General features: G+C 44.6%; 1 protein-coding gene across 1 annotated transcript; it reads left to right on the top strand.

Annotated features, from left to right (window-relative positions):
* Window positions 1-366: 366 nt before the first annotated feature.
* On the top strand, window positions 367-19,989 carry LOC138796939 (major centromere autoantigen B-like). Its single transcript, XM_069976686.1, has 16 exons — window positions 367-381; window positions 479-596; window positions 13,661-13,682; window positions 13,855-13,873; window positions 14,051-14,089; window positions 14,522-14,560; window positions 15,307-15,336; window positions 16,137-16,172; window positions 16,894-16,932; window positions 17,774-17,824; window positions 18,032-18,079; window positions 18,440-18,481; window positions 18,644-18,694; window positions 19,028-19,060; window positions 19,350-19,397; window positions 19,588-19,989. The coding sequence occupies exons 2-15, from the start codon at window positions 522-524 to the stop codon at window positions 19,393-19,395; spliced, it is 570 nt and encodes a 189-aa protein (XP_069832787.1). The 5' UTR covers window positions 367-381; window positions 479-521; the 3' UTR covers window positions 19,396-19,397; window positions 19,588-19,989.
* Window positions 19,990-23,017: the final 3,028 nt, after the last annotated feature.

Genomic DNA, 23,017 nt, shown 5'->3' with positions numbered 1-23,017 from the left:
CACTTATTACCCTTATATAAAACTATTAATAAAATAGTAATTATATAGGGGAAAATATTCTTATAGGAGGGGGCTGAAACCTTTTGCTAAATATTTGTTTGTTTGAGCAACATATCAAGTATCAGTATAAACCATATTAAAATTCTGCAGATAGCAGAATAGACCAAGATCTTATTTATCCAAACAAAAATAGAAATTCCTGCCAATGGCCAATTGTTCATTATGTATGTAATGTTTATATCAGTGATATTGCATACAGTTAGTACAAGTGTTTGTATCAAGATGTTTAAATAAAGTTTATTTAAAAAACAAAACAAAAGAAATATGACATCACAATACAACAGCTACTGGACCCTTCAGAGCTTTGTTAGGAGTTGGATCGTAAGTACGCACATCCATTGGCTCCTGGTATTTTTTGTTATTTTCTATTTTTCAATCAGTTTTCTCCATGTAATCTTTAATTTTTTCACACACATAGGCGATTTCTGCGAGAGATTGGCGACAGAAGGCGATTTGGAGAGATGGACGAAGAGCCGAAGATGAACATGGACCAGTCCGTAGAGGAACAGGACGTTCCAGTTGTCTTCGAGCAACATGTGAGTAAGAATTCCCCATCCAGTACAGGGTTAGGGAAGGAAAGGGACAGAATAGAATGTCACTAGTTAAATAAAATGTCATTTTTTGCAGAGAATATTATCCAGGTAATCACCAGGGTGGGTTAATATGTACAGGACACAACACATAGGAGGGTATAGCAGATAGGATACACTGTGGGATGTTTGTATAGAGATGGGATTGTGTACATAGTGGGGTGTCCTGTGCAGGAGTATCTGTACCTATAGATACTCCTCCCTGATCACATGATCACATAGGTGCCCCCCCCCCCCCCCCATAGGAGACAGTGGTGATGGGAGGAGATGTGTAGATTGGGAAGCTATAAATACCTTACACCCTGTTACTTATTCCCCATGTTCAGCCATTTCCCAACTGCCATTTTGCCATGTTCCCTAGAGGGGGCGGGGCTTAGTTGGCCATGATAACTGCTGGGTGGTGGCTGTGGTCTATGGCCGGGCTCATGCACTGTGTGTGTTATGTGATCTCCAGCTCCTCTGCGGACATAGGAAGGAATATACTCCTATAAGGTAGAGAGGGAAATCACATAGCACACACAAGCCATGGGCCCCGCCTAAGACTTTATTCAGATGTGCAGTAATATGGGCCAATGCTATCACTGGATCAGGATCTACTGTGTGATCTGTCATGCTAAATAAATAAAATTATTATAATATATGTGGTACAAGAGCTGTAGTTATGCAAACAGGAAAGCTCCAAGCTGTAAAACTACAACTCCCATAACAACATGATCATGGGAGTTGTAGTTCTTCATGTTGGAGCTCTCATGTTTGCATAACTACAAGCCCCATTCTCACGTTGTGGTGACAGTACAAGATGGGAATTGTAGTTCTGCAACCTGGAGCTTTCTAAGTTACCTAACTACAACTCCCATCATGTAATGTCACCAGGACATAATGGTAGTTGTAGCAACAGCTGGGGAGCCACAGTAGATGGAAAGTGACATAGGGGGTGACAGGGAAGCCTGGAGTGAAATCCTCCCGACACATTACAGAGACGCTGAGATGCTGGTAAGCAAGAGGGGTGCTGCACATTGTCCCTCTATGGGCTCTACAGGCAGAGGAGGAAGCCTGGAGTGGAATCCCCCGTCTTACAGCGCCACGGAGATGCTGAGGCCCTGAGGATGACCGGGGCCGCCACTCCTCTTGCACAGTGAAATCCCACACATTAAAGAGGGGGGGGGAGTTGCAGTACACGGTCCTGGCTATACGAGTAGATGGGGAAGCCTGTAGTGGAGTCTTCCTTCAGAACACAGCCCTGCCGCCACGGCATCGGTGCTTAGTCTACGACTCTACGGGCAGACGGGGAAGCCTGTAGTGGAATTCTCCCCCAACCGCAACATCTCCTCCATGCTGTTATGTGGGAGGATTCCACTACAGGCTTCCCCGTCTGCCCATGGAGCCGGGACAATGTTATGCAGCACAGTGGCCGACAGACAGAGCAGCCCGGCCATCCTCCATAGTGGCCGACAGACACAGCAGCCTGGCCATCCTCCATAGTGGCCAACAGACACAGCAGCCCGGCCATCCTCCATAGTGGCTGACAGACACAGCAGCCCGGCCATCCTCCATAGTGGCTGACAGACACAGCAGCCCGGCCATCCTCCATAGTGGCTAACAGACACAGCAGCCCGGCCATCCTCCATAGTGGCTGACAGACACAGCAGCCCGGCCATCCTCCATAGGGGCCAACAGACCCAGCAGCCTGGCCATCCTCCATAGCGGCTGACAGACACAGCAGCCCGGCCATCCTCCATAGCGGCCGACAGACACAGCGCTGTGAGCAGGGGCGTAGCTAGGATTCATGGGGCCCCATAGCAAAAAACTGTATGGGGCCCCATGAATCCTGTACGCCCCACCCCCACCCCCTGCAAACACAGACAATGACGCACATATACACACACAGAGGCACCATTAATGTATATACAGATACGCCACTGACATACACACATATATACGCTGCAATGTAATTACACTAGTGCTGATGTATACACCATGAATAGACTGTACACAGGGAAATCATCTCAGTGTAATAAGAAATACTCAACCAGAAATAAAAGAAAATGCAGCAGATATTAGTGGTCGGGTCTTTTATTAGAGCCCAGCATTAATAGAAGCTGCTGCAGAACATCTTTGGGAGCAAACCTGTCAATGACTTGAGTGACACTACTGACATACACACACACATATAGCCACAGATACATACACATACTGACATATACATATACCCACAGATACATATATATACACACTCTGACATATACATATACCAACAGATACATATATACACACACTGACACACATACACAGCACTTACAGCTCCCAGGCTTCCCCTCTCCTCCTCCTGTAGTCGGCTGATCTTCACATAGAAGTATTGAGGACCTTTGGGTCATGTGACCCAAAGGTCCTTCATCCCTCTCCTGTGCCGTCTGGCAGGTCCTGCTCCTCTGTTCAGCCCGCTCACCCGGCACTACAGTGAGGGGACTGAACATTGCAGTGGGGGTCCCTCTTCCTCTCTGGACCCCTGGGGGAGCGGGGTACCTACCATGAAGGCAGGGCAGGCTTCCTCGGGCCCCCTTCCTGCAGGGGCCCCATAGCAGTCGCCGTCCCTGCCTTTATAGTAGCTACGCCACTGGCTGTGAGTGGTGAGGAAATGAAGATGTCGGTGAAACAGGAATTAGATAAGTTTTTGAATGAATCGATGCAGGTGTATGGGGGCTGCAAAGGGGGGGGGGTTTAAAAATAATCTAATAAAAAAAACACAACAGGGCGAAGTAATAGCACATCCTACAGATGTAAGAATAAATGTTATTTTTTGCATGATTACTGAGTTCTCCTTTATATAAATAAAAATAAATGTTATGTATATTTATAAAGTAGACTGTACTTGTTAGGTGTAACATACATTTACTGTCAGATAGCTGCTATACTGTAAGACTAGACTGACACATGTGCTGTGCGGACACAACATTACACACAACATAAATCCTGTTATAACCACAAAGGAGGGACACAGACTGTAAAACATTGTTTGAGTGGGTTCACACGCACCGGATCGCAGCAGGTTTTCACTGTACTGAAATCCCCCCTAAACCCCCCCTCCCAACCCACTGCTACTCGGTGAATACTTTACCCGTTCGCAATTTGGCTTGTTTCTGTGGCTTCCGGCTCCCTGACATCCCGCTCAGCCAATCAGTGCTCTGTCCCGCCGCAGCCACTTATTGGCTAAGGAGGATGTCAGGGAGCCGTGAGCCACAGAAGCAGGACGGACTGCGGATAGGTAAAGTATTCACTGGGTAGCGGTGGGTTGAGGGGGACGGAACATACTGCCAGGAGAATGACATACAAAATGACAGTACCGTGAAATCTGCTGCGATCTGGTACGTGTGAACCTACCCTTAAAGGTATCATGTATATGCTAAAGTATAGAACGATCTTACCAAATGAATATTGCTTGTAGATCAATGGTAGTCTGCTCATCCCAAATGTGCAGGGTAGGAGGATGTAGATAGTAGTGAGCACCTTTGTCCCTAATAGGCCCTATGTCAGGTGAACCAAACTACCCCTGCTCGCTCAGAGACCCCTTGGGGTATAAATGGCCTAATAAGGGCGACCACTGCCCTGTCCAATTCCTCTCCAATGCCATATTAATACCCTACCATTTACTCCCAACTGGTTCCATCCACCAGGAATGGTAGTAGCACTAGGGCCTGGGGTAGTAGTAGCTGTAGGGCTGGCAGTAGTGGTAGCTGTAGGGCTGGCAGTAGTGGTAGCTGTAGGGCTGGGGGTAGTAGTAGCTGTAGGGCTGGGGGTAGTAGTAGCAGTAGGACTGGGATAAATAGCAGCAGTAGGGCTGGGGGAATTAGTAGCTGTATGGCTTGGGGTAGTGGCAGCAGTAGGGCTGGGGGTAGTGGTAGCTGAAGGAGTGGGGTAGTAGCTATACAGCTGGGGGTAGTAGTAGCTATAGAGCTGGGGGCAGTAGTAGCTGTAGGGCTGGGTGTCCAATGTGATAGAGACAATGATTGGCACTATTGCCTATAGAGATCAGTCCAATATGTGCAAAATTGAGTTCATAAAAGTACCAGCAGAGTGTTCTCTCCACCCTTACTTCATATATAGAAAAAAGAAGATGTGCAGGGCACTCAACGTAACACTTGACTTTTATTTAATCCATTTCACGGGATAAAGACGGCAGGAACGCCAGCACCATGCGGCAGTGTGACAGCTGTTTCAAGTACGTCAGTATGCTTCTCCAGACGCCTGATGCTAGAATTCCTGACGTCATTATGCCTTGTAATGGATTTTTAACATGGATTAAATAAAAGCTGTAGGGTGCAGGGTAGGAGGATGTGCAGGGTAGGAGGATGTAGATAGTAGTGAGCACCTTTTATGTGCCCTGCACATCTTTTTACAGTGAGTGCCCTCCACATCTTTTTCTATATATGAAGAGCCTGTACTTCTTACTATTTTGGAGAGCTAGGGGTAGTAGTAGCAGCTGTAGGGCTGGGGGTAGTAGTAGCAGTAGGGCTGGATGTAGTAGTAACAGTAGGGCTAGAAGTAGTGATAGCAGTAGGGCTAGAGGTAGTAGTAGCAGTAGGGCTGGGGGTAGTAGTAGCAGTAGGGCTTCGGGTAGTAGTAGCAGTAAGGCTGGGGGTAGTAGTAGCTATAGGGCTCGGGGTAGTACTAGCTGTAGGGCTTGGGGTAGTAGTAGCAGCAGTAAGGCTGTGGGGAGTAGTAGCTGTAGGGCTGGGGGTAGTAGTAGCAGTAGGGCTGGGGGTAGTGGCAGCAGTAGGGCTGGGGGTAGTGGCAACAGTAGGGCTGGGGGTAGTAGTAGCTGTAGGGCTGGGGGTAGTAGTAGCAGTAGGGCTTGGGGTAGTAGTAGCTGTAGGGCTTGGGGTAGTAGTAGCAGCAGTAAGGCTGGGGGGAGTAGTAGCTGTAGGGCTGGGGGTAATAGTAGCAGTAGAGCTGGGGGTAGTGGCAGCAGTAGGGCTGGGGGTACTGGCAGCAGTAGGGCTGGGGGTAGTAGTAGCTGTAAGGCTGGGGGTAGTGGCAGTAGTAGGGCTAAGGATAGTTGTAGCAGAAGGGCTGGAAGAGGTAGTTTTACAGGCAGCTGTGTTGGGGAGGGGCAGGGAGCTGCGCTGAGTCCTTAACTGCTCTCTGGTGGCCTCTGTGTGTCTCTCCTGCTTCTTCCATTGATCTTCTTCAGAGTCCGGCTGCTGCGGGGGATCTTCTGTGTTAAATGCTGCAGCGCTCTCCCGGCTGGGCCGGAGTCTGGTTATGAGTGAGGTTGGCAGCAGGGGGAGGAAAGTGCTGGATACGAGATGCGGGTTAGGTGCTGGCGGTCTAGATCTGTTTTTCGCCAAAATAACATCATGCAGTAATTTTTGTTTTTTAAATACTTTTTGGAAATCAAGCCTAAGGCCATGTTCACACATGGCATGAACAGCAGCCGTTATTTGATGTTTCAAATAACAGCCGATGTCTCAGATATTCACAAGGCCAATACTGTAGTATCGGCCAGGTCACCATCTATTCATTTTAATACGAATGCGGGCACATTTGGGTGTGCCAATAGTCCTTTACATTGTAATAACAGGCTATCTTGTGCAGCCGCTGTTCACTGAATAGCAGCCGCACAAAATAGACCCGTCAATTATTTTTTGCAGATGCAGAGAACCACAGCCATAGTGTATACACAACGGCAGTGATTCCATACAGTGTAATGTAATTGTACACGGTCAATAATACACATAGAAGCAACATAGTAGCTGCAAACAATGTATGATAGCAAATCCAACATCAACCAATAAACAAGCAGGTGTGAACGGGATGGGATGCACGCCAGTATAGATAGGTACAGGAGCTATTAACCCTGTTAAGCCCTGAGCATGGTGCACCAATCTACCCCTGCTCGCTCAGCAGGGCCGGACTGGGACTGAAAATCGGCCCTGCCATTTCAAAGCACACAGGCCCACTTACCGTACGGGGTCGTCTACCAGACAACATTATAGGCTCTTAGCTCCAGCACCATCATCACCTCTATACAAACTCCCCATCTATATTGTTCCACGCTGTTACAGTGCCCACTTTATGCTCCTTGTAGTATTTAGAGCCAGGTTCCCTCTATGTCCTCATATAATAGAAAGGCCCCTGTGACCCTCATATAGAAAACATCAAATAAAAAGGGATCAGAAAACCTTCTCTACCCCATAATGGTATTGATAGGAACTATACTAGAGCACATAAATACATGAAATATACAAAAATATACAAATACAGACATATACACCCCACACAGCTCTGTACACAGACATATACAACATATACACCGCACACAGCTCTGTACACAGCAATATACACTGCACACAGCTCTGTACACAGCAATATACACCGCACACAGCTCTGTACACAGCAATATACACTGCACACAGCTCTGTACACAGATATATACACTGCACACAGCTCTGTACACAGCAATATACACTGCACACAGCTCTGTACACAGTAATATACACTGCACACAGCTCTGTACACAGCAATATACACTGCACACAGCTCTGTACACAGATATATACACTGCACACAGCTCTGTACACAGTAATATACACTGCACACAGCTCTGTACACAGATATATACATTGCACACAGCAATATACACTGCACACAGCTCTGTACACAGCAATATACACTGCACACAGCTCTGTACACAGCAATATACACTGCACACAGCTCTGTACACAGCAATATACACTGCACACAGCTCTGTACACAGCAATATACACTGCACACAGCTCTGTACACAGCAATATACACTGCACACAGCTCTGTACACAGCAATATACACTGCACACAGCTCTGTACACAGCAATATACACTGCACACAGCTCTGTACACAGCAATATACACTGCACACAGCTCTGTACACAGATATATACACTGCACACAGCTCTGTACACAGATATATACAACATATACACCGCACACAGCTCTGTACACAGCCACAAACAACATATATCACGCCTACACGGCTGCCACAAGGTTTCTTCTGTCTGCGCAATTGTGCCACTTCCAGTTAATGTTTTATTGGGCATAATAGTGGGTGTAGTAGTGGTCTGGGGAATAATGGTGGGTGTAGTAGTGGTCTGGGGAATAATGGTGGGTGTAGTAGTGGTCTGGGGGCATAATTGTGGGTGTAGTAGTGGTCTAAGGAGCATAATGATGGATGTAGTAGTGGTCTAAGAAGTATAATGGTGGGTGTAGTAGTAATCTGGGGGCATAATGGTGGGTGTAGTAGTGGTCTGGGGGCATAATGATGGATGTAGTAGTGGTCTGGGGGCATAATGATGAATGTAGTAGTGGTCTGGGGGCATAATGATGGGTGTAGTAGTGGTCTGGGGGCATAATGGTGGGTAAAGTAGTGGTCTGGGGGCATAATGGTAGATGTAGTAGTGGTCTAAGGAGCATAATGATGAATGTAGTAGTGGTCTGGGGGCATAATGGTGGGTGTAGTAGTGGTCTGGGGGCATAATGGTAGATGTAGTAGTGGTCTAAGGAGCATAATGATGAAAGTAGTAGTGGTCTGGGGGCATAATGGTGGGTGAAGTAGTGGTCTGGGGGCATAATGGTAGATGTAGTAGTGGTCTAAGGAGCATAATGATGAAAGTAGTAGTGGTCTGGGGGCATAATGGTGGGTGTAGCAGTGGTCTGGGGAATAATGGTGGGTGTAGCAGTGGTCTGGGGACATAATGGTGGGTGTAGTAGTGGTCTGGGGGCATAATGGTGGGTGTAGTAGTGGTCTGGGGGCATAATAGTGGGGTGTAGCAGTGGTCTAGGGAATAATGGTGGGTGTAGTAGTGGTCTGGGGGCATAATGGTGGGTGTAGCAGTGGTCTGGGGAATAATGGTGGGTGTAGTAGTGGTCTGTGCCTCAATTACTCACACACTCTTCTGCTGCTGATGATGATGATGGTTCCTCCTCTGTCCCGACTACTACTGCTGCTGCTGACAGGGAGGAGGAGAGTCACACACAGGCGCTGCCCCCGGCTCCCGGTCTTCAGTGAGGGAGATCATGTGACCTCTGCAGGGGAGGTCATGTGAACTCTGCAGGACCCAGAACTAACATATGGGCAGCAGGGGGCGGGGCTTCCCGAGGCAGGAAGAAGAGGAGGCCGCACTGCACTGTGAGTAAGAATGCAGCCTGTAACCTCCTGATGCTGCAGGGCCGTGTGATTGGCTGGGCAGCATCAGGAGATTACAGGAGTTGGGGGAGGAAGTAGCCGGGTATGGAGGGCTCCGGACCGGCCCACGAAGGGGGCGGCCCCTCTGGAATTTGCCAGAACTGCCCCATGGCCAGTCCGGGCCTGTCGCTCAGGGAACCATCAGAGTAGACGCCCTTATAATGGCGGCTCCTGCCCCGTGCTATCCCTACTCCCAGACCCTACGCTCACCCTTATGCTGCTCCGTATGCAGCGTTTCATCTACAAAACACTCGTCAGGGGAGGATGATAGATCCTGGGTATAGCACTGCATCGGGGTCCAGTACAGTGTATGTCCATCCTCAATAAACCTGGCACATCACAGCAGTGGCTGGAGGGCGCTAATAGCCTGATCTGTGGCCTAATGAGTGACACGACTAGATCAGGCTATTAGCTTCCACTGCTGTGATGTGCCACGTTTATTTATTATCACGCCTGACTGAGTGATGCATGATGATACTGTAGTCTATCTGTATATAGTTTTTGTGGTTTGGCTTTGCTGTGGAGGTGAGCACACACGCTGTTCTTGATTAGTGTTTTTATCTATATTTAATAAAAGTTATATATTACCAATAATACTATGTTTTCTCCTGGTATAGTATAAAGTCAGGTCAACCTATTTGTCTGTATATATGTGGAGATTAGGGAAATAAATGACTGAGCACATATCTGCCTGTGTCTGCAGCTCTGTACCTGGTATGGACCTGACAGATTCTCTGGAAAGCTGAGCTGTGATTGGTTGCTGTGGGCAGCTGACACCAGTTTCAGTGTAAGGGGTGTTAACGGCGGGGTGTTAACGGGGCGGGCTGCAGACATACTCACAGCGGGATATCCATCCCACTGGAAGTTTGTCTGCCCATAGACTGTGCAGGGCAGGGATCTGCAGCGGATCTCGATGCGAATTTGCAGCCAGAAATCTGCTGCGGATCCGCCCAGTGTGTTTGTACCCTTAAGCTATGTTTACAAAATGTATTTTTTATGACAAGAATGTCTGTTGTTGGCGATTAAAACAACGGACGTTCTTATCATAAAAAATGCACTGCATTGAACTCTATTCACACACTATATTAAAAAATGGCCGTTGTTAGCTACAGCTGCACAAATAATTGACTTGTCAATTATTTGCGGACACTAGTGCACGAACAATGGCCGTTGTTCACAGTGTGCACACAATGTATGGCCATTCTGACAGTCATACATTGCACAGAGTTCCACAGCTTGATAAATCTGGGTCATAGCTGTCCCCATCCATTAACAGTGCCACTATTGTCCTCAGTTTTTCTGTGGTACTGCAGCACATTTTCTAGTGACGTGAATAAAACGGAGTTGTAATACCACATAAAACCTGAGGATAAGCATAGCGCTGTTCTTGAAAAAAATCAGTATTTTTCTAATTCTGGATAAACCACATAACCCCCTACATCTTGTGCTGACAACTGGATAAAAGCTTACACTGATTTGTTGGATCATTGTCCGCATTTTTCACCCACCATTTTGATGGCCTCCATATTGGATCAAGGGAAAATTTTTCCAGTGTAAAGGTGGTCACGTAGCATATAAAAAAAGGCATACCAAGGCAAACATATCAAAGGTATGATTCGGGAACCAAGGTATTACTGCATGTCTGGAACATGGCCGCCATCTTAAAGCGTAACTGTCATTTCAGGGTCATTTTTCTGAAAACATTAAATATCAACAGTAAAAGCGATTTTAAGAAACTCTGTAATAGGTTTTATGTACTAAAAGAGTTTCCTTCTGTACTGAAAAAGCAATCTCCCAGCCTCCCCCCTCACATCAGAAGCAGCAGGATTTCTGTCTCCATTATGTGGCCATGGAGAGGGGAGGGGCTGTTAGGAGTGACTGAGCACGGAGCAGTCCTGCAAAGCACAACACCCTGCAATCTTTTCTCAGTAAGTTCATAGATAAGCACTGACCTTTCTGACACCTGAATTTAGCGTTTTAGGTGCCCAGAGAGTCTACAAACAGCTGACCTTCATGTCACCTCTTCCTGCTCCCTCATCTCCCTCGGCCCCTCCCCCCTTCATAGGCTTACAATGGAGAGAGCAGAGCCCGTCTTCACTGGCTTCTCTGTAATGAAGACGTGTTTGCCTGATAATGCACAGATAAGAAGTCAGGGGGGATGCTGGGAGATTGCTTCTTGAGTACAGAAAGAGGCTTTTTTGGCTGATGAAACCTATTACAGAGTTTCTTAAAATCGCTTATACTACTAATTTCTGCAATAAAAAAAAACATGACAGTTATGCTTTAAAAGCCACAATCAAAATGGTCATGTAGTACATGATAGGCTAGAATTGTCTCAGAAATCGATTGCCACAACCATATCTGCAATATCTTTGGTTTGAAAGGTATCAACACAGAAGGGGGACTTTATCAAGGCTGTGGCCGGGGCCTGCCGTATCCCCCCCGCTCACCCAATATGCAAGTCGGGGAGGAGGTGTGGATGGGCATGGTCGCAGCCAATGATTTTTTTTTTTATATTCAAAGCTTTTATTGAATAACAAAAATGGGTACAAGACAGTGCCAAAATAAAGAACATATGGAGCATGCATATGCAGTGGTTATACTAGGCAGAGCTTCCATTTGTATCCGGATCATAATAACACTGGGCGATATCCAACCAGTAAAAAGCATAGGAAGCAAGACAATGAAAAGTAACACAAAAATGCTCTCAGTGACTGCATAACATGAGTTGCCTACTGAATTCTCACCCAGACTAATAAAAGCAAATTTAAAGAGTCACTGTCTTTTTTTTTTTTTTTTTTGCAGAAATCAATAGTCCAGGCGATTTTAAGAAACTTTGTAATTGGGTTTATTAGCCAAATATGCCATTATCTGCATTAAAAAAGCCTTTTCCCATGTCCCCCCCCCCTCCCTCTTATTTTCCATCCACTGCAAAAAATCTGGAAATTGTGACTTGTTGCATCGGACTTACCCAGTCTGGTCTATAGAGAGGGGAGGGGGGAGGAGGGAGGAGGCAGTTAGCCGGCAGCAGAAAGCAGATAACAGAGGATTACAGGCACGGAGCTGGGTGACAGCTGTAATCAGAGCTCAGAGAGGTCAGTGGTGACTGTCAGAGGAGATAAAGGGCGATGTATTTGTAGATTAACTCTTTGTTGTCCTGTTTTGGTCTTTTATTTAGCTCTCTCCATAGGAGAACAATGAAGACAGGGGGGGAGAGTTTCAAACTGCTTTTTCATGATAAAAATGCATTTTTCGGCTAATAAACCTAATTACGAAGTTTCTTAAAATCGCCTGGACTATTGATTTCTGCAAAAAAAAAATTCACGACAGCGATACTTTAAACAATACAACCAAGAGATAACATAAGTAATAGAAAGGGGGATAAGAAACGCAGCCAATGATTTTAGATCAGGACCAAAAGACACGATCATCATCGATCAACATTGTCATCGCCTGATCATTTTCTTTATTACAAGGAGAAATAGTCTAAATCGTTGTGCCCCGCAGCGGAGGCATAGAGAGATGCAAGAGCGGGCGGCATTTGAACTTGGCACGCTGCCTATGCTTCTTCCTGCTGCTCCTCCAGCCCCTGGACCCGTCCCCAGGCCGCCGCCTACACTCCTGGAGTCCCCACCGACCACTGCTAGCTGGTTCGGACACCTCTTGCCACCACAATGCTCTTCTCCACCAGTCTCCCCGACCTCTTGATACCCAGACCGCCCACCACCCTTCTTGAGCCCCATCCCCGCTCTCTGGTCCGGCAGCCGTCTGGTGGAGCATACACTGGCCACAGCTTCTCCCTGACAGCGCTAACCTCCACTGGCCTTCCTGACCTCCTTGGACCTCTCACCAAGCCCTTGGTGTCCTCCTCCAATGCCTGCTGCGGTGCCAAAATCAAGTAGCGGCGCCAAGTTTAAACAGCTGTCGCTATTGCCTCTCTCTCTGCCTCTTTTGCCGGGAACACCCGCTTGGGGCGGGGATTCCCCTCAGGGTGGGCCACAGCAAAGAGAGAGAGGCAGTAGAGCTGGCTAATTGGTGACACTACTTGAATTTGGCATCGCAGTGGGCATTGGAGGAGGACGGCAGAGGCCTGGTGACAGGTCCCAGGAGGTCGGGAAGGCCGGTGGAGGTGAGCACTGTAGGGGAGAAGCAGCAGTCGCGGCCGCTGTATGCTACGCCAGACCAACGCCGGATGGGGCTCAAGAAGGGTGGCGGGCAGCCTGGGGACGGGTACTGGGAGGTCAGGGAGACTGGCAAAGGAGAGCTCAGTGGGGTGGAGAGGCAGCTGCAATCAGCTGATGACAATGATCATGGACTGATTGTTTCTTTTGGTCCTAACCTAAAAACATTGGCTGGCGGCCGCTCCATTACTATGAGTAATAACAATGCACGGTCGATGGCTGATGAATGTGTATGAAAATAATAAAGTATATACTTACCTCTGCACACTCGCCCGTGCTTCTGCCTGTGATATTTTCTTGGCCTCTGCCTGCTGTCCGCAGAAGCCAGGAAGACACTGGGGAGCAGGCAGAAGCATCGAGGAGTGTGCAGAGGTATGTATATGCTTTATTATTGTAGACTTTTAGGCCATGTTCACACATTGTATGAACAATGGCCGTTGTTGCATTGAAAACAGCATTGAAGTCAATGTAGAACGGCAGGAAATAATTGAGATATAAATTCTTTCTATGGCCATAGCAAACAACAAGCAAATAGCTCAGATGTACACGGACGTTTCATGCTCGGCAATAAACCAATGTCCTCTGCTTACTCTCTCTATTTCCTATTTCAGGCTGCACAGGATGATGTCGAGGGTGAGTTTTGCCTCTCTATAACGTCACCTCCATAGATTTCATGTCTAACATCTCATCACATATATGACATCAGTCCCCTACCCCATTGCTGTGAACCATTGTGAAAGTTACATCATGAGGTCAAAAGACATATTTAAATCTAACGCTTTTCTATTTTTTTTTTCTCCTTTAGATGGAGGATCGTATTCCAGGTTAGTAAATCTTTACTGAAAATGTAAATTATATGACCCTATAATTCCTCTCCTATAGACTCTGATCGTCGCGAAGATGTCGCTATATAAACTGTCTTCTTATTGAAGTTCTCCAGAAAACTGATGTATCTAATGTGTGTTAGGTTTTAACTATCTTCTCTATTCTGTCCCTAACAGCAGCGATGAAGACGTCGAGGAGGATATGGAGGATTCGGAGTAAGTATCTCATAGTAAAATATAATAATATAATAGTTATATCAGTCACAAAGATATGTTTGCAGGGAGGTCTCATCTCAAACAACAAGCCTACAAAAATTACCGTTCAGAGTTTGTTTTTAAAGGGATAGTTGAGCAAATAAGAAAAAATCTTTCAAATGAGCTAGTGCCACAAAGTGCCAGAATTTTGTATTTTACTTCCATTAAAAAAAAAAAAACTCCAGCACTTATCAGCTGCTGTATGCCCTGCAGAAAGTGGTGTATTCTTTCCAGTCTGACACAGTGCTCTCTGCTGCCACCTTTGTCTGGGACAGGAACTGCCCAGAGCAGCAGAAAATCCCCATAGACAACCTCTCCTGCTTTTCAGACTAATGTTTCAGAAAACTGATGTGTGTTAGGGTCTCACTATCTTCTCTATTCTATCACTTACAGGAGCGATGAAGACATCTGTCAAGATATTGAGGATTTGGAGTAAGTATCTCATAGTAAAATATATTATAATAATATAATAGTTATATCACTCACAAAGACATGTTTGCAGGGGGGCTCGTCTTAAACAACAAGCCTACGAAAATTACATTTTATTTTTTTAAGGGGTTGTTCAGCAAAAAAAAACAAAAAAACTCTCTTTCATATAAACTGGTGCCAGAAAGTGCCAGAGATTTGTAACTGACTTCTGTTTAACAATCTCAACTCTTCCAGTAGTTATCAGCTGCTGTATGTCCTGCAGTAAGTGGTATGTTTTTTCCAGTCTGACACCGTGCTCTCTGATGCCACCTCTGTCAGTGACAGGAACTGGCCAGAGCAGTAGCAAATCCCCATAGAAAACCTCTCCTGCTCTCCAGACTGGAAATAATACATCACTCCATGCAGGACATACAGCAGCTAATAAGAACTGGAAGACTTGAGATTTTTAATGAAAGTAAATTACAAATCTCTGGCATTTTCTGGCACCAGTTCATTTGAAAGGAAAAAAATTTTTTTTGCTGAATTACCCCTTTAATTCTATATTATTTGCTTTTTTCAACAAAATTTTTGTAAATGTAAAACTAAAAATGTAAAACTTGTGTGACCCTATAATTCCTCCCCTATAGACTCCGATCATGGCGAGGATGTCTCTATATAAACTTTCTTCTTATTGATGAAGTTCTACCAGAAAACTGATGTCTCTAATGTGTGTTAGGTTTTCACTATCTTCTCTATTCTATCCCTAACAGCAGCGATGAAGAAATCGAGGAGGATTCGGAGTAAGTATCTTATAGTAAAATATATTCTAATAATATATTAGTTATATCACTTACAAAGACATGTTTGCAGGTAGGTCTTAAAGGGAACCAATCAGCCCAATTGGGCTGATATGGTTCCCTGGAGCTCTGTATACAGCACCTAAACAGCCTGGGCGGGTACCGGCCGCGGCTGCAGCAGAAGCTGTATATCAGAGAAAAAGAGGTTTTACTACTAGAGCGCGCAGCAGGCAGAGAAGGGGAGGTAGACATCTGGGTGCCCATATCTAATAACAACAAGCCTACAAAAATTAGTGTTTGTAGTTTTATGGGGGAGTTTTTAAGGAATAGTTAACCAAAAAATTTTTTTCAAATCAACTGGTGCCACAAAGTGCCAGAGATTTGTAACTTACTTCTATTAAAAAATCTCAACTCTTTAAGTAGGTATCAGCTGCTATATGTTCTGCAGAAAGGGGTGTATTCTTTCCTGTCTGGCACAGTGCTCTCTGATGCCACCTCTGCCTGGGATGGGAACTGTCCAGAGAAGCAGCAAATCCCCATAGAAAACCTCACCAGCTCTACAGAATGGAAAGAATACACCACTTCCTACAGGACATACAGCAGCTGATAACTACTGGAAGGGTTGAGATTTTTGATTGGAAGTAAATTACAAATTTCTGGCACCAGCTGATTTGAAAGAAAAATTGTTTGCTGAACTCCCTCTTTAATTTTACTTGTCTTCTTATTGATAAAGTTCTGCCAGAAAACTGATGTCTCTAATGTGTGTTAGGTTTTCACTCTCTTCTCCATTCTATTCCTAACAGGGATGAAAAAATCAGGGAGGAATTTGAGAACTGGGTGTAAGTATATCATAGTAAAATATGTTACAGTATTATAGATACATCAGTCACAAAGACATGTTTGTGGGGGGTCTAAAACCAACAAGCCTATGCTCCATGCTCGTAGGTGCTTCTGCCTGCTCCTTGGTATCTTCCTTGCAGCAGCAGCCAGGAAGATACCAGGGAGTGTGGACCGGTATGTATATTTGGCTGCATGGACATCGCCAAAGATATACACAGACCTTGGTGCACGATTATTGAGGCGAGTTTTAGGCTCAGTAAATGAGTGACGATCTAGCAGGTCGGCGCTCATTTATAATGCTGATCGGTCCGTGTAACATGGCCCTTTGTCAGCTAAGCCCCTCTATCATTATGACTGATGCCTTTAAGACACTTACTCAGGTACACAGAAGGGATGCTTTCCAACATCACCTTGAATATGTTAAAAAAATGTCCATTGGTTTAATATAAGAAAAGTAAGAAGACTTTTTTTTCAAGGTGCACTCACATATTGTAGGTTAAACATTGTTTAACCAAGATTTTACGTAAATCTTTCAAATATTCCAACCCAAATGCCCAGTGCAAAGAGTGCATTTATAGTCAGATCATCTGGTTTAATAAATCTGGGCAGTGGATTTCCAATTTACCAGTTTCTATAAAACCTCCCCCAATATGCAGCACTTGAAGGATTGACTAATATTTCCTTTATAAAATATGCAATTTTTTTTTTATCATGAAATAGGTGGAAGATGAAGATCATCGATGCCCCATGGATGTTCAGGTAATAACACTACATCAAAAAATAGCAATGATATAAAATAAATCATTATTATCATGTTTTTGTTTTTTTTACTAGCTTCACCCCATATGTGGCCTAGAATGCACCGGAAAAAAAACTAAAACATCAGCTTTTCACACTAAAATATTTTAGCACCCCAAGTCCTCTGCAAATTGATATGAGGCCTACATAATATCCTTAATAAAAGGGGGACCCCTAAATCCACTAGGTGCTCCTTGGTGTCTAAGGCTTATATGTGAGACATGCGGATCTGTAGGGCCGCTATTAACAGATTTCTCAAACTTCAGAATCAGGGAATTAATATGGAGTTGCAGTTCTCTGCCAACACCGGCTGCTATGTGACAGACAGAAAGAAAAAGACAATTAAAATAGAAAATGAGAAAAAAAAAATGAAAATTTTAAATTCTAACTTAAAGATTGATTATTAAATTTTTGCCAGCATAAGGTAACTATCTAGTAAATTATAAATAATAATTAATTTATCAGGCAAGTAGAGAATTTCAATTAAAATCCTATATGTCCAAGAAACTTTAGAACTTTTATTTAGAAAAAAAAATTTCTACTCTTGATGTGTAATGGAACACAATGTCAGAATCACTTAGAGTCATAAAAAAGTTACTGCCATAAAAAGTTATTCATGTCAAATTTGAAAAATAGGGCAACGGTATTAAGGAGACAACTGGCAGTGACGACAAGGGGTTAATAAATATCAGTGATAGAATTCATGTTCTTATTGAGACGTCACAATAAATAACATTTTCTGAAAGTTTCAAATGGGACAAAGTAACAATCATCCTAACCAAACATATGTTCTCTGTTACAGGAAGGGCCGGTTTCCGCTACGGACTTGGCACCCTAACCTGCAGACCATCATGTAAGTATAAAGAAGAGATAAAATCATCTACATTATATGAGTTGACAGTATGAGTCCATGGAGATCAGAGTTCCCCATCCAATACTCTGTGTAGTCACATATCCCCAAAAACTATGGGGCAGATTTACTAATGTGCGCCCTTCGGCATACACCGGTCTTAATAGATATATATGTATAAATATAAGCTGGTTTATCTTCTATATTCAGTGAAGTTGATGAAGACGTGGACGAGGACGAGGCGACGGACATCCCCAGGTGAGGGCTCAAAGCTTATAGTAATGTGAATACATGTTTATTTTTTCACCATGCAGGTTAGAAAGAGGAGCTGCGGGAGGACAGGATAGGGGGCCCTCTAGTTAGACATAGCATCATATTTTTCCATTTGTATTAACAGCATTTATTTACATTCCAAACTGCTGACACTGTGAGATAGCCATTTCATACTTTAGTTGGCCGTACCATATATATACAGTACATATATAGTACCACTGTGGTCAATACATAGTACAATGTACAATCCATTACCTTTGCAGTCACTTTCTTTACAATAAACTGTATAATCTGTAATAGAATAATATATTTATATATATGAGATGGTTTACATTCTATACACAGAGAAGAAGAGGAGGACGAGGCAACCACCAAGGAGATCCCGAGGTAATGAAACAAAGCTTATAGTATTGTGAATACATGTTTTTTAGCCCGTAGCGACATATATAGTAATCCATTACCTTTGCAATCACTTTCTTTACAATAAATTATATAATATGTAATATAATAATACATTTATACATGAGATGTCTTACATTCTATACACAGAGAAGTAGAGGAAGAAGATGAGGACAAGGCGACGACGGAGGAGATCCCCAGGTAATGAAACAAAACTGATAACATTGTGAATATAAGAAACTGTTATTTACCATCCTGTATAGAGAGAGGACAGGGGGCGCTCTATTTGAAAGTGGGATCTAATTTCTATTGTGGGTAATGGTGAATATTATATTACTGCAGGAGAGAATAGAGCTGGTAATAAATGCTGGAAGGATAGAACTAGACCTGACTATATAATACATGTAGCTGCAGGAGCTGGGCTATAAGAATACATTTCCTTTATATTGTTTCTATATAATGTGCTCAGCAATTCTGGTTTCCTTACACTAACCATTGATTTTCCTCCATTTCTTGGTCATTTCTTCTTGGCAGAAGCAGCAGCAGAAGGAGATCCATCTTATCCAGGTAAATATATGGGATGATACACTTACATGATAACACACCTCTATAGCTGCACTGTATATCCTCATGTCATCACTATATATTATATTATCAGTCACATATAATAACCACGAAAGGCCTCATGTACATAATACAGACATACAAGTTACATGGTGCCGCCTCTATCTCACCCACTGGGATAGCACTGAGTCCCTTCTCTCCATTATAATGTCTATTCCCCATCACTGCTGTGTCCCAAGAAGACGGGTCTGATCTCAGGAAAGTCATGCAGGTTTTTATCTTTCCCTTATAGACTGCGGGCGCTGTTCTGCTGCTGCTGCGCCACCAAGGAGGAGTAAAGGTGAGTAACCAAAATCTCATTACACCTCAGATCACTTTTATCCTGACTGTATTTTCATATGGAGCCTATATATATATATATATATATATATATATATATATATATATATATATATGTAACCTGTGATGATTAAAAATGTTCATCATGTTTTTATTCTGTTAACACATTGCTTGTTATATATCCTATCTAGGTAACACCGCGCCGCCAGTGTGAGGAGAAGACACCCGACCATCTGGAGCTGTCTGGAGGAGGAGGCGTCCGGAACATCAAGGGGTAAATGAGGCGCCAATAAGAACAGGAGGAAACATTTACCTCACATGGGGGAAGGAGGAGCCCCCATTTTCCATCAGAAATAGGAGGAATACACTCTGTTAACACCTAGAGGGTCTGGAGGAGGTGCCCTTAAAGGGGTTATCCAGGTATCTAAAAAGGCATTTCCACCCTTTCCAGCATCTCACTTCTGGTTTGGTCTCCTCTCACACCAGCACCTTCTTACCTGGCAAAACGGAGGCGGCCTGAGACAGTGGGCCAGGTACTTTGCTGTGACTGTCACATGTGGGTGAAACCAGTGGCGGTCAATGTACAAACAATGTTGCCGATGTCATCACAGCATTGTGTGTACACTGACCACTGCTGGCGGTGACTTTCACCCACATGTGATGATCACACCATAGTACCTGATCTACTGTCTCAGACCTTTGCCAGGTCAGAAGATGTTGGAATGAGATGAGTTCGAACTGGAAGTGAGATGCTGGTGATGATGGAAAGGAGATGTCTTTTCAGCTCCCTAGATGACCCTTTTTAACATCAAGAGGCAAATTAGGGGCCAATAACATCAAGGGGGATTTATTTGCCTCATATGGGGGAAGGAGGAGCCCCAATTACCATCAGAAATAGGAGTAATACACTCTGTTAACACCTAGAGGGTCTGGAGGAGGTGCCCTTAAAGGGGTTATCCAGGTAACTAAAAAGGCATTTCCTCCCTAGCCGCCATCTCACTTCTGGTTTGGTCTCCTCTCACACCAGCACCTTCCAACCTGACAAAACGGAGGCGGCCTGAGACAGTGGGCCAGGTACTTTGTTGTGACTGTCCCATGCGGGTGAAACCAGTGGCGGTCAATGTACAAACAATGTTGCCAATGTCATCACAGCATTGTGCGTACATTGTCCACTGCTGGCGGTGAGTTTCACCCACATGTGGTGATCACACCATAGCACCTGATCTACTGTCTCAGACCTTTGTTAGGTCAGAAGTTGTTGGGATGAGATGTGATCGAACTGGAAGTGAGATGCTGGTAATAGTGGAAAGGAAATGTCTTTTCAGCTTCCTAGATAACCCCTTTAATATTTAGAGGCAAATTAGGGCCCATAACATCAGGAGGATTAATTTGCCTCATATGGGGGAAGGAGGAGCCCCCATTACCATCAACAATAGGAGGAATACACTCTCTTAACACCTAGAGGGTCTGGAGGAGGTGCCCTTACAGGGGTTATCCAGGTAACTAAAAAGGCATTTCCTCCCTAGCCGCCATCTCACTTCTGGTTTGGTCTCCTCTCACACCAGCACATTCTTACCTGGCAAAACGGAGGCGGCCTGAGACAGTGGGCCAGGTACTTTGCTGTGATTGTCGCATGCGGGTGAAACCAGTGGCGGTCAATGTACACACAATATTGCTGATGTCATCACAGCATTGTGTGTACACTGACCACTGCTGGCGGTGAGTTTCACCCACATGTGATGATCACACCATAGTACCTGATCTACTGTCTCAGACCTTTGCCAGGTCAGAAGATGTTGGAATGAGATGAGTTCGAACTGGAAGTGAGATGCTGGTGATGATGGAAAGATGTCTTTTCAGCTCCCTAGATGACCCTTTTTAACATCAAGAGGCAAATAAGGGGCCAATAACATCAGGAGGATTAATTTGCCTCATATGGGGGAAGGAGGAGCCCCCATTACCATCAGAAATAGGAGGAATACACTCTGTTAACACCTAGAGAGTCTGGAGGAGGTGCCCTTAAAGCGGTTATCCAGGTAACTAAAAAGGCATTTCCTCCCTAGCCGCCATCTCACTTCTGGTTTGGTCTCCTCTCACACCAGCACATTCTTACCTGGCAAAACGGAGGCGGCCTGAGACAGTGGGCCAGGTACTTTGTTGTGACTGTCCCATGCGGGTGAAACCAGTGGCGGTCAATGTACAAACAATGTTGCCGATGTCATCACAGCATTGTGTGTACACTGACCACTGCTGGCGGTGAGCTTCACCCACATGTGATGATCACACCATAGTACCTGATCTACTGTCTCAGACCTTTGCCAGGTCAGAAGATGTTGGAATGAGATAAGTCCGAACTGGAAGTGAGATGCTGGTAATGGTGGAAAGGAAATGTCTTTTCAGCTTCCCAGATAACCCCTTTTAACATCTATAGGCAAATTAGGGGCCCATAACATCAGGAGGATTTATTTGCCTCATATGTGGGGGGGGAAGCCCCCCTTTAAGATCATTAACTAGAGGAAGAGACTCTCTTAACACGTAGAGAGAGACAAGAGTCTGCAGGAGGCAGCAATAACATCTAGAAGCAAGTCAGGTGAATTTATCATCAAGATTTATTTGTGTCAGATGGGACAAGAGTGATAGAGCTACTCACCCATCTATGCTGTCAGTGGTAGAGTTGGTATTAGCACCTGATCAACCTGAACCAGTGGTGAGGCCCTCTTCTCCAGGTTATGCTGTCCTTATCAGATTCTGAAACTATGTTTAATTAGTGTTACCCTCTAAGCCCAGAGGAGGGGCAACTCTCCAGCCATGGCTCCCTCGAGGTTTCCCCCACAGGGGGTTTTTCCTCGCCTGAGTGCTGGAGGGTGACTCATTGTGAGTCGGGGGTCTTTTTTGGTGTCATATAATTTAAAATAAAATTATGATCATTTGACACCTAATTACAATGTGTCATGTCTTTATTTTGCTGCTTTGGTGTCACTTATTTTGCTTTGGACTTATGTTTATCACATATTGCAAAGTCATAAAACCACACATCTGCCCGCCAAAGAAACACCATCATTTTATTTCATCAGGATCAGGACTTAGAGACCATTCACTTTAATACCCTTGTGGACAATGCCCCATGGAGGAGACTGCTTAGCACACATGATACCTTTATCTGTATGTGTGTATGTACGTTATTTAGTATTAATTCAACTATTAGTTTACACTAATTATAGCAGCCAATGCAGGACTACAGGAAGTCTAACCCTACTTTCCCAGGTGACTGAAAATCCAAAATTGCCTATGTGGCCAGGAGGGATATTTAATAGACAATCTAGTCAAATAGGACATAGATAATGGGTTCCAAGTCTTACGGAGCTATACACACTCTAGATAGATAGATAGATAGATAGATAGATAGATTCACTGAATCTACAATACAGGGAAAGTCGAACTGGAGTGAACTTAAAAGGAGAGTCACATGAAAATAAAAAAGCAAGGCGGGCAGGGGTGTGGGAACCTAATAAACGGTGTATACTTACCAGTTACCGTGCTCTGTCTCACTGACGGCCACCGGCTGTTATTTTCTCCTGGAATCCAAGCAAGTCAAGTACCTGGAACTTCCAGCTGCAGCCT

This window comes from Dendropsophus ebraccatus, chromosome 7 (assembly GCF_027789765.1).
Source record: "Dendropsophus ebraccatus isolate aDenEbr1 chromosome 7, aDenEbr1.pat, whole genome shotgun sequence".
NCBI classification, from domain to species: domain Eukaryota; kingdom Metazoa; phylum Chordata; class Amphibia; order Anura; family Hylidae; genus Dendropsophus; species Dendropsophus ebraccatus.
This window is presented reverse-complemented; position numbering and strand designations above follow the sequence as displayed.

Coding starts and splice junctions, on each gene's coding strand:
- LOC138796939 (XM_069976686.1), top strand. CDS start 522: ATGGACGAAGAGCCGAAGATGAACATGGACCAGTCCGTAGAGGAACAG. Junction 597..13,660: donor CAGTTGTCTTCGAGCAACAT/GTGAGTAAGAAT, acceptor TTCCTATTTCAG/GCTGCACAGGATGATGTCGA. Junction 16,173..16,893: donor GAGGAATTTGAGAACTGGGT/GTAAGTATATCA, acceptor ATCATGAAATAG/GTGGAAGATGAAGATCATCG.